Source organism: Lissotriton helveticus, chromosome 6 (genome assembly GCF_964261635.1).
Source record: "Lissotriton helveticus chromosome 6, aLisHel1.1, whole genome shotgun sequence".
Lineage (NCBI taxonomy): Eukaryota > Metazoa > Chordata > Amphibia > Caudata > Salamandridae > Lissotriton > Lissotriton helveticus.
Genome location: NC_136067.1, coordinates 1,936,242,062 through 1,936,254,188, shown reverse-complemented (window position 1 = coordinate 1,936,254,188; position 12,127 = coordinate 1,936,242,062). Strand labels below are relative to the sequence as shown.

Below are 12,127 nucleotides of genomic sequence, written 5' to 3'. Positions count from 1 at the left end.
CTTAAATCTTTCTAAGGCTGCATCAGCTTTTTTACCAAAAAGACCAACTCCGTCAAAGGGAAAATCCAACAACGCAGCCTGAACGTCCGCCTTCAGCCAAGCAGCCCTTCTGGAGGCAACCGCAGTTCCCATGATGCGAGCAACTGAATCAGCGGTGTCAAGTCCACTCTGGATCACTTGACGTGCAGCCGCCTGCACATCAGCCAATACCTGATCAAAATCCTTCCTTTTGTCATCAGGAAATTTAGGAGCCAACAAACGCAAAGAATCCATCAGGGCATGTATGTATCTACCCATAAGGCAAGTGGCATTAGTTGATTTTAAAGCCATACTTGCTGATGAAAAAGACTTCTTCGCAGTCTGATCTTGTTTCTTGGATTCCTTATCCCCAGGCACTTCAGGGAAAGCACCCACAGTCTTTTTTGAACAGGCTGCCTGAATAACCAGACTTTCAGGCGAAGGATGCGAGGATAAAAACTCCGGATCCCCAGGTGCAACTCTATACCTCCTTGCAACACTTTTAGCCACTGCAGGAGCAGTAAAAGGCTTGCTCCAAACCTCCAAAATAGGTTCAGTTAATGCTTCATTAAAGGAAAGCAACGGTTCAACAACAGAACTTGGTGAATGGAGTACCACAGTCAAGAGATTGGACTTATATTCCACCGTAGGCAATGTCAAATGTAAAAGTTCTGCTGCCTTCCTCATGACCATGTGGTATGGCCTAACATCCTTTGAAGGGGCATCAGACACAGAAGGTAGTTCCCATTCTGGAGAAAGTTCCAAACCACTAGCTTCTCCTAGATCTTCAAAACAATCCTCCTGAAGCTCTCCTTCTTCCATCTCAGCCTCTCTATATCTTTGCTCTTCTATGAGGCGCTGAGCATCCCTTCTGGATCTCTCTTTTAACATGTATACAAAAAGGGGGGAGTGGGGATCTTTGTAGATCCAGAGGGCCAAATTACCACTCAAGACAAGTGGAAGGTCCAGACCGCAGCGTGGGCCCTCAGATAACTAGTACCAAGTAGGGGACTGGGCTGTTCCTGGGTTCATAGTGCAGGTCACTGGGGAGTGGATATGTATAGGAGGTTAATTGGTAACCTACCTGTGGGTATCCATTTTGTTGGATATAATGGCCTCACACACCCTTGCAGGTGTCATGCTTCATCATAGGCAATGCTCCTCGTTGGGTGGGCGGTGCAATACCCAACGGGCTACACCTCAAAGAGGGGCTCTTTGGCGGAGATCTTTTATCCAACTGCCCTTGGGTGGAGTGTGGGTGAGGGGCCAGAGTAGTAGTAGACAGCATGTGAAATTTAAAATAACGCAGGGGTACCAGAAGGAACTTTATTTGGGTGGTCCTGTGCACTAACTAAAAGCAACAGTTAGTCTAGGAGGTCTGGAAAGTGATGTTTTCCGCACTCAAGACTATACTAGTAGGTGAGGGTTGTGGCCGACATGTTTCTCGCTCAGGGCTTAGTTACCCGCGATTCATCAGGACCTATAAAAAGTACTCGTTGTCTACAGTATTGACGATCTATCTAAGTATCAGTGCTTACGTATATAGTTAGGAAATGGAGTACTTGCATATACATTGTTCCATGCCTAGAGGTCAATTGTTAAATGTAACAGCAGTGTCTGGCGGGATGGACATTGGTGAGTCAAGCCTCTGTAGCTAAGGTTGAAGCTCCCGTGTCCTTCTTGTGTAGCCTACCCCTCTCCGCGCTCTCTTTCAACAGCCGCGCCGTCAGATCCGTGAACGACTCCGACGGAGCCGGTATCGATGTCGAGATCGAATCCGCAGGCCCAGGGCGCTGCTCTCGAGGTCGTCTCGGAGCCGGCGACGTCGGTATCGGCATCAACGACCTCGGTGGCACAGAGTAATGCCAAGGCGGCGTCGGAGCCGCCATAAATGGCATAAAAGGAGCTGAAGCACAGGAGTGGGGAACTCCTAAATTAAACGCCAGAGGACCCATAGGACCCATAGGACCCGAAGGTGCACCAGAAGGGTACCACGCTCTGGAATAGACATCATACATAGCATTTAAAAACGCAGTAGGGTCTTGACCTGGAGCAGGGAAAGGTGGATAAGAACCCACAGACTGATCCTTCAGAGGTTCCGGATTCGCCCCCCATCCAAAGGGACTTCTTCATCCTCTCGAGCCGGTGACGGCGCCGGAGACGGATTCACAACCGGAGTCGGCGATTGAACCTGCGACTCCGAAGGCGAAGCCTCACCTTCTGGATCCAAGACCTCTGGTGATGGAGACACTACATCCTTCTCATGCCTCCTCTTAGGCGACTTCGGTCTCGAGTCTGAATCCTTACCGAAATGACGCCGAGACTCATGCCTTCGCTTCTTATGCTTCTTTTTTTACTTCGAAGCTTGACCAGATGATGACTTTGAGAGCGACGCCGATCGTGATCTTGACCTCGCCCTTCTCGAACGAGATCTCGAAGACTTCTTATCTTTACTTCCTCTTAACTTCGCCATTAAAAGCTTAGTCTCCCTCTCTCGAAGCGCCTTCGGATTCATCTTCCTACACGAAGAACAACTATCGACATCATGGTCTGAACTCAGGCACCAGATACAGTCCTCGTGCGGGTCCGTGATCGACATCATTTTGCCGCACTGCCTACATGGCTTGAATCCGGTCTTCTTAGTCGAAATCTTCAGCGAAACAAAGAAGCAAGAAAACAGAGACAAACAGTAACAAAGTTACCAACAGCTACTGAGATTCCCCGAAACCGTTAGCATCGACGACGCGGAAAAAAGGGAACTGATGTCATCACGCCGGCGTGGGCCTATTATGGGGTCGGTGACGTCTTCGGAGTCGCGAGCGATGCCGTGCCTCTGTGACATCGTCCACATCGGCGAGAAGCTACAAAAAGAATTTCTGAATGTTGCTGACGCAAGGGGGATATTCACAAGGTGAGGAATCCACTGGCAGAAAATCTTGTCCAACTAGGAGTAAGAATCCAACATTGGGGAATAGTGTCAAGGCTTGATAGTGGGACCATTTCTTTAAGGAAGAATGGGACTTCTCTATGCTATGGCACTTTTGGTGTTTTTCTGGGAAGATCTTTTGACACACAGTTGCTTCCCAGTAAACATACCTAAAGGAGATTGCTTTGGCATATGCCGGTGAGCATTGGCCAGTGATAGTTTGGCCACCCTGTCCCTTGTAGGTTTTTGGGTGCATTAAGGCACAGGTCTCAAAGCCAGTTTCATGTTCCAACACCAATCTCTACAACCGTAAAGATGAATAATTAAAAACCGATAGAAATACTTCACATGTGGATACCATATGGGTCAGGCAAGGTCATCATGTTGCAGCATCTGAAACAGAGTTTAAACTCTGAGATTTGTATCATTTGACATTGCTGAGGTCAAATGCTGTCAGATTTCATCTGTGGGGCACCGCTAGACCTACGGTGGTGCAGAAAAACAGGAACTGACACTAGCATGCTCGCTAGCATCATATATAGTCCCATGTTGATCTTTGTCCTCCACAGTATATTACTAAGAAAAAGCCCTGAGTTTGGCTTACACCATTAATAGTGGAGATATCAAAAATAGATCAAAGTCTTGACTTTAAATTCTTCTTGCCCTGGGTGAGGTAGAAACGAAGTTAAAGCATATATAAATCTCTCTAGCCATACTCACCTCTGCTGGTTAAATATAAATCAGCAAGATTGACCTCACCTGTGGGTTAACCCAGACAATAATGAAATACAGTGAAATGGATTGAGATGGTAAAAACTGAACAATTTTTAGTTAAACCCTTTTTTTTTTTGCCTTTGGGCAATTAAAATATAAAATTATTTTCAAGGATTTGGAGCGAGAATAATGAAAATGCACTTTTGTGGAGTAACCTACCAATACAATTGGATAATAAAAATATATTTAAATTGTTAAATTCATCAAGGTAATTATTTGACAAACATATGATTTCATAATTCTTTCATTTTTAGTACAACTTGTTTTATTTATCTAGAATAGAAATATACATTTTAAAATTGCAATAAAGTTTGGTTTTCACAAACAATGGTGATACTGTTAGCGTAAGCACAAGTAAAACGTATAGTTAGTATATATAGAACAATCACGTTGAATAAGGCGAAAGCAGTTGTGACAGTCAAAGGAAATGACAGGCTAGCACTGACTGAGAGCGTGGTAAAGCCCATAAGTGGGTCAAGAGAATATCCAGCAATACCCATTTAAATTGGTACTATACAACTATCTCCATATGACCCTATGTGATGCCGGTTAAACTATGCAGAATTTGCCCAGGGCAAGTAGTCAACTTTCCAACCTGGCAATACCACAGGGTACAGTGCTGGAAGAAAGTAACGGCCAGTCTAAAACATAGCATAGGAGGACTTCCAGACACACCAATCAAGCATTGTCTGCTGGGTGTAAGCCATAAAAAGAACAAGCCTTTGCAATGCAATAGGTCTCGCATTAGGAAAGTTTGAGCTATTGGTATTGTAAATGAATTTTTTTTAATTTATGTGTTGGTTTTTAAAATAGCGAAATTAATAGCTTTGTCAGTTACAATGCCAATAGTTTTAACTTTCACAAATGTGACACCTACAGCATTTGTAATGCAATGTGTGTTGTATTTCCGTGACATGGATGTATTGATATTACAAATAACAAAGGCTTTTAATTTTTTAATAATGAATACTTAAATAAAAGTTATTGTAATTTATAATGGCAATAGCTTAAATGTCTGTAAATAACTTTTGTGAAGATTATGTTCAGTGTATTTTATTATGACGAAAATCCAAGAACATTGCATTTGCACCTACACACACACATAGAGAGCCCCACACACACACACACATACACAGAGCCACACACACACACACACACATATAGATGTGGTGGATGTGGTGGTGGTGGATCTGGTGGATATGGTGGTGGTGGATATGGTGGATGTGGTGGTGGTGGTGGTTGGGGTGGTGGTGGTTGGGGTGGTGGTGGTGGTTGGGGTGGTGGATGTGGTGGTGGAAGTGGTGGTGGATGTGGGGGTGGATGTGGTGGTGAATGTGGTGGATGTGGTGGTGGACGTGGTGGATGTGGTGGTGGTAGGTGTGGTGGATGTGGTGGTGATAGGTGTGGTGGTGATAGGTGTGGTGGTGGATGTGGTGGTGGATGTGGTGGTGATGGTAGAGCGCTTCGCGCTGCTTACGCCAGCTCGACCTAAAAAGGCAGGTAGGTTTAAAGACAACACCCTTTCCAGACCTGTCCACAAAACAAATTAACATTATGATTTATTTAGATTTTTTGAGACTTTGGGTATTTTGCAAAATTATTTAGATCCTTCAAAATTGCCCTTTTTCTACCAAAGAGTACTATGGCGCATAATGCAACATAACTTAACATATAAAATAACATAGAAAAACTGCAAACTAACAGAACAGCACGCACTGCACTGACCCTTGAACCATGGCAGGTATTGTGGTTTACTTCAACATACACATTTGTTATGTAGTTTCACATTACATAGCGCTAAATTGACCCGAAAGGTGTGGAGCGCTTTACACAAGCACGTTACATTACACAAGGACACATTCATATACATTCTGAACATCATCACGTTCACTTCGAAATGTCAATTTCGCCCCTAATCTTTTCCAAGAAGTCAATGCATTTGTGTCTGTGAATGGAAGTTACATACCGGATCCAGGGCATGGCTGTCACTCGTTAAGCCTCGGAGGCCGCATCTGCGGGTCTTGCCCATTAACCGAGGGGCTGACCAGCTTCAAGCTGCAACTGGCATTTTCCCTTTCCCGTTTCCATGGTTCGTGCAGCATCCAAAAGCCTGGAGAGAGATGCAGTGCCGCGAACACCGACGGGGATAGCGCCTTCCTTCCTGGGGCCTGACGAGTGGGCTATTTGCTGGGCCAGCTCGCTCCCCCCCCACGGGCACTGTTTAATGGTCCACGCCGCACGCGCGAGCCTGCCCGGCTTGCTGCACCGGTCTGCAGGTTCTTTTGAGTTCGCATGGTCTCTTCCTGGCTGCGAGCGGCTCGAGGTAGACCTCTGGGGAGGGCGTGGCTTACTGCGAGCGCTCGGCTGTGCGCGCAAACATTTTGTGAAAGGATTTAAAGAAAGGCATGTCTTTGAGAAAAATCGTGTTGTTCTGTACTGGATCTGAGTACAAGAACATCCTTCTGTGCTGGGAGCCTTGGGGAAAACAGCTCTAAAACACCCACACTAAAACAAGTCAATTGCCACGGGGCACAGCTATTTGTTTAAGGTGGATTTCATTTAAAAGATTAGAATTTGAAAAGCGCCCTCCTATTCAACATTCATTTACCCTCAATTAACAAGAGCAGTTAAGGTATCACCGCCGCCGGCCAGAAAACCGGAAGTTCGGGAGCGTCAAGCAAGTCAAGTCAAGTCAAGTCAAAATTTGTATAGCGCACTACTCACCCAGAGGGTCTCAAGGCGCTTTGGGGAGGGGGGTTTCGTTATTTATCAAAGAGCCAGGTTTTGAGTTGTTTTCTGAAGGAGAGGTGGTTCTGTGTAAGGCGGCGGTGGGTGGGGAGAGAATTCCAGGTTTTGTCCGCTAAGTAGGAGAATGATCTTCCTCCCATGGTGGCTCTTTGGATTCGTGGAATCGCAGCGAGGGCTTGTCGTGGGGCGTGACCTGCTGCGGGAAGCTTGCGCCCACGGAGTGCGTGGCCGAGAGAAGCAAGTGGCGGCTGAGGCCGCCGATGCAAGTGCGGGGCTCCCATGAGTGAGGGAAGCCCTGCTGTGCCAGGTGATGCAGCGGAGATGACAACAGGGGAGTCGTGAGCGTGAGCCCGGTGAGTGGGGTTAGTTCTAAGGGGGGGAGAGAGAGTGTGTGTGTGTATGTGTGTGTGTGTGTATGTGTGTGTGTGTGTATGCATGTGTGTGTGTATGCGTGTGTGAGTATGCGTGCGTATGTGTGTGTGCGTATGCGTGTGTGTGTGTGTATGCGCGCGTGCTCTCTTGCAGGAGGCTGACTTGCATCAGAAGCGGGACAGGAGATGTGCACAGCGCGTGGGTGTATGGGCGCGTACACCTGCTGAAATCGCTATGCGCGTGCCCATCTCCTGTCCCACTTCCGAGGCAATTCCCTAACAATAGAGCTCGCTGGAGACAGCAGCGCTTCGCGTTACTTACGCCAGCTCGACATAAAAAGGGAAAAAGCAAAGGAATTTGTGACTCCAGGAACGGTACTGGCTAACACCAGATTAACAATACACTGGCTCAAAAAAAGACCATCAAAAATCATCAGCTGGTTCAAAGAGATGGTAGACTGGTTCACAGCAGAAGAGGTTCAAATGAAAAGAGTAAGAAAAGATTAAAAACATAAGGAAGACCTGGGAGAATGGGCAAAAATGTTTCAGTTGCTCACAGATCCACCAGATGCCAGGCTGCCATTATCTTGTTAAGGCTACACCAGGTACAGTGATATAGAAAGTGTGCTATTCCACAATAACTTGGTATAGAATGTGCTATGATAGTAAAGATTGGGGAAGGTACTTTCAAAGACATGAAAGAGGCGTGTAATTTAACTACATAGTTATTCAAGGATTAAAAATAAATCGGAAAATCTAATGTATCTGTAATGTGAATTTCTGTGGCATAACAAACAGGACACAACAATGTGTAAGCTTGGCACAAATACCCAAAAGCCACGTAAAGAAGTCGTCACTGGCAGTATAGAGAGACAGCAATTTCGAGTATAGCTACAGTGTTCACTTCTTATGTTTCCTTTTATTTGTCAATTGAAAATTCAATAAACAGTGTTGAAATCCAGTATATAGAGATAGGGAAATATGCTTAGTTGGAAGTTTCAATCTTTTTAATAATGTTTGTCGGTGGAATCCAGATGTGCCTTCTATTCACAGACATGCACAGGATACTTTGCTTTCTGGTGCCTTCATAAAAAAAACAGAGGCTAGTCTTCTTCAAATGACTCTTAAAAGCAAAATGAGATGGTTTTAAGACGTTCACAGAGAAAGTAATAATGGGGACCACAACAGAACACACAATTACATTCTTAATAGCAAAAGGTTAGCTATGAACACAAAATAAATCTACTGGTATTCAGATTTTTTGTACTGAGTGTTAAACTTAGGATGTCATTGGCAGCAATGTTAAGTTGCTGAGTTTGTGATCTCCATCCTGGGCATATGTTATGGGTGCATCTATGACAAGTGAAAAGAAACAAACCTTTAGAGATAAAACTAAGGGCTTGAATTATATTTAGGCGAGTGGCCTGCCATTCCTCCATGGGTGGAGTAAATTACTCCGTCCCCATGGTGGAGAGGCCGCCCACCTAATTTATAAATGACAGCCAAGCAGATAGTCATTTATAAAGGCATTAGCAGGAATTTCCGTCACAGCAGTACTGTTAATGCATTTTACTGTTTGCTGCAGGGCTGCATGCCTTGTAGCAAACAGTAATCATTTTACTTTTCAAAAATAAAATCCTGAAACAGTATTTTCTTTCAGAAAAGAAACAATATATGCTCCCCTTGCTACGGGAGCCTTCTCCCATGGCAAGGGGACCATTAGTCTGCCCATCTAAATTGGGTGGGTGAACATATAGCCATTTCTTCGATGGTCCTAACCATGGCAGAGACAGAGAAGTTTTTACTGTGGCCAAACTTAAGGTCCGCCTGCCATTACATTTGGCGGGCGGACTACTACATTGGCAGGGTGGGAACTCTGTCATCATTGCGACAGAGTACCCTCTCTGCCAATATATAAATCAGGACATACATCTCTTAGAGAGGGGCTGGGTATTCAAACGTCCTTTCAGTGAATAATAATGTACTATGACAGTGGTTCCCAAACTGTGTGCCGCGGCACCACGGTGCGCCATTAGATCTTGGCTGGGGGACCGCGCACGTCTTGGGAACCGGGAAAAGGTAGTATGATTCACAATCCGGGCCGTTTACAAATATTAAAGATGAAATACGTCTTTACAGATGGAAGGGTAATTGACGCTTCTTCCCTCTGTACTCACAATGCTCCGTGTCCCCTCTCCCGCAAGAATTTTCGTGTTCCTTTTCACTTCTGAACCCACCGTGTACGCCCTCCCACTAATGTGCACCACTAGGATGGAAGTAAGTTTCAACAGAGCAATACAAACGTATGTGTTACATTTGTTTAAATACCTCCTTTCTTAATTTATCACAGTCTCCTAGCGCCAGAATAACAGTACCTCGTAACTATGTGCTTAAATATTTTAATTTAATTATACCAGCAGTCCTCTTCTCATTGTCTGACACCGCACACTCCGGTGGGACCGCAGCTTTCTTTGCGCACAGAGGCGAGAATGGGAGCCGATTAGTTATTTCTACGCAGGACATGGAATTTAAAACTGTGTCTGGTGCTGACTGGTAGAAGTTTGTCAGCCTTGGCTCTCTGTAGGATTTAGGATTGGCTGCATAGAACTGTCCATGCCCCTAAGTGCCCCTGTGTAGTCTGTGTGAGGGACATGTGCAGGAGCAAAGAAGGCTGCAACGCTTGGCCGAGCACAGAAGAGGCACGCTAAAAGTGTGAACCCCCTGGAGCCAGCGACCGACCGACTAGAGAGCACCCCAGAGCCACCATAGATGTGTGAGGAAAACCTGAGAGGCACCCCCATAAGTGTGAACGCTCCAGAGCCAGCCACTTGTCAGCTTGCAAGGATGTGAGAGAAAGACACCCCTCACATGTGAACATCCCAGAAGCACCCTTCATCCGGTGAATAACCCTGAGCCAACCACATTTCGATGTCCGAGGGCCCCAGAGCCTCCCTCCACTTGTGATTACAATCAACCTGTGCTTTGTGGGAGAGACTCTTTGCTCTGATCCATGTTCACCCCTTTCACGCACGTCTGGACAGGGTAAGGATTTATTTAGTGTCTATCTCATAAAATGTTTTTAATACCAGATCTTTCCCTCTAGGTTTGTGTATATTATTTTGTGTATATGACCCAACTCTTACTTTATGTCACAATTTAATATGTTCTTCTGGAACACTGCTGTTCAGCAGATGGTAGGGGCGAAGGTGGGACTGCAGCAGAGGCGCAGCTAAAGGAAAATTTCGGGGGGAATTCTTCTAGCAATAGGCAGAGTGGAGATTAAGAAGTGAAAAAAACAACACATGTAAATAAAGACCTGACAAGTACTCGCGTGTGGCTGTGATAAGCTCAACAACTGTCTGTGTGTGTGCCCGGGGCTGACACACATGACGCGGAGGGGGGGGGGGGGGCGGGGGGGGGGAGGAGGTGGAGGGGGGAGGCTGTAGACCTTTGAGCACTATGGGCGTTGCGAGCCTGGACTGAAGTTTATGTTGTTAATGTTTCTAGAAGGGGCTTGTCCTTTTGTCTGGCTAATCATCATTACTACAGAAAGGCTAATAACAGCCGGTCTGCTCTCCCACAATTTCCTACCTAGAGACATTTGGGAAATCTCCTTCTTTGGTTCCTTAAAAAAAGGAACTACATATGGCTCTTTACGAGGGTAACTAAAATATCTACTCCAAGAGATCCTCAGGTAGTGAGCCGAGGCTGGGCTTACATCCCCCCACCACCCGAATAAAAAATAAAATGACATAATGGGGAGCCACGGCCAAAGGCCAATAAGTCAAGGGAGCCGCAGTTTGAAAAAGTTTGGGAACCACTGTACTATGAGAAAGAACAAATGAGCATAAATGAGCATGGCATTTGTTAAATTTAAGCATGAATGTAGGATAATCTGAAAATATTTTAGTATATGTTGAATATTTTGTAACTTAGGTATCTCAATGGTATTACATGTTTGATTTATGTGTATGTGCGATATATATTTAAAATATGTTCAAGAAAAAAAAGATATGTTCCAGTAAAACAAGTAGGTTTACAAATGAAGGATATATTGTGAAAATGACAACAGCTGTAGGCAAGAACACGTTTATATCATTGATTACAGTGCCAATAATAAAGCATACAATTGGTATGCATTTTACTGATAATGTTCTATACTTTCTAGTCTAGGCAACTCAACAAACTGATAGAACTTACCGAATCGTTATGTCAAATATTTGATTAAGTTTGCTTTGAAGCAATGTCGCCTGAAAATAAAAGAAAAATTAATGCCGTTAACACTATTAACCTGCACTAAAACCAAACCAAAAGGTTGATGCATTAAGGTTGATTATTAGCATTTTACACCACTAGTAGCTTTCACAGAAACCTAAATGCTATATTTTTTTTTATATCAAAAGGCAAACGAACAAGTTACTTACCTTCGGTAACGCTTTTTCTGGTAGATACAGTATCTGCCTGTGGATTCCTCACCTTGTGAATATCCCCTGCGCAGCAGCCAATCGGAAACTTTTGTAGCTCTCCACTCCGGAGAGGTCATGGACGACGTCACAGAGGGTACGACTCCGCTCGCGACTCCGCTGACGTCACTGGATCCATAATAGGGCCTCGTCGGCGTGATGACGTCAGTTCCGCCCTTTTTTCGTGCCCCCAAGGCACACGGACGGACCGACATAGACAGTAATAGTATACACAGTACACCGTATTCAAATCAACACACATAGTGTAAAACCAATGCAATATGCATGAATATATAAATACATCCATTTAAAAATCTTTCAAAAATACACTTAGCAGGTATAGAAGAGTGGACAACGGGGAGGCGGGTGGGTCAGTGAGGAATCCACAGGCAGATACTGTATCTACCAGAAAAAGCGTTACCGAAGGTAAGTAACTTGTTCTTCTGATAGATACATCTGCCAGTGGATTCCTCACCTTGTGAATAGAGTTCCACAGCAGTCCCCACTCCCGGAGGAGGGTGTCCACTCAGCTATACCAAGAAATCTTGGAGGACAAAGCGCGCAAAGTGGCCGTCCCTCCTCACCTCAGTATCCAAGCAGTAATGCTTTGCAAAACTGTGGAGGGAGGCCCAAGTTGCGGCTCTACAAATATCCTCTACAGGCACACCTCTAGCCAAAGCAGATGATGAAGACTTTGCTCTAGTAGAATGAGCCCTTATACCCTCTGGAGGTACCTTACCAGCCAGGGCGTTGCGGATCTTATTACACAGGATAATCCATCTCGATAGCGTGCGCTTGAGCACCGCTTTTCCTTTCTTACAGCCAGC

The 12,127-nt window shown here is 45.1% G+C and overlaps 1 protein-coding gene across 2 annotated transcripts in view; it reads right to left on the bottom strand.

Annotated features, from left to right (window-relative positions):
- EFR3B (EFR3 homolog B) overlaps positions 1–12,127 on the bottom strand; it is a 614,353-nt gene that overhangs the window by 37,848 nt on the left and 564,378 nt on the right. For both annotated transcript variants that reach the window (XM_078649934.1, XM_078649935.1), the window contains exon 22: positions 11,038–11,087. In XM_078649934.1, the coding sequence (XP_078506060.1) occupies positions 11,038–11,087 (50 nt within the window). The remainder of the gene's footprint in view (positions 1–11,037; positions 11,088–12,127) is intronic.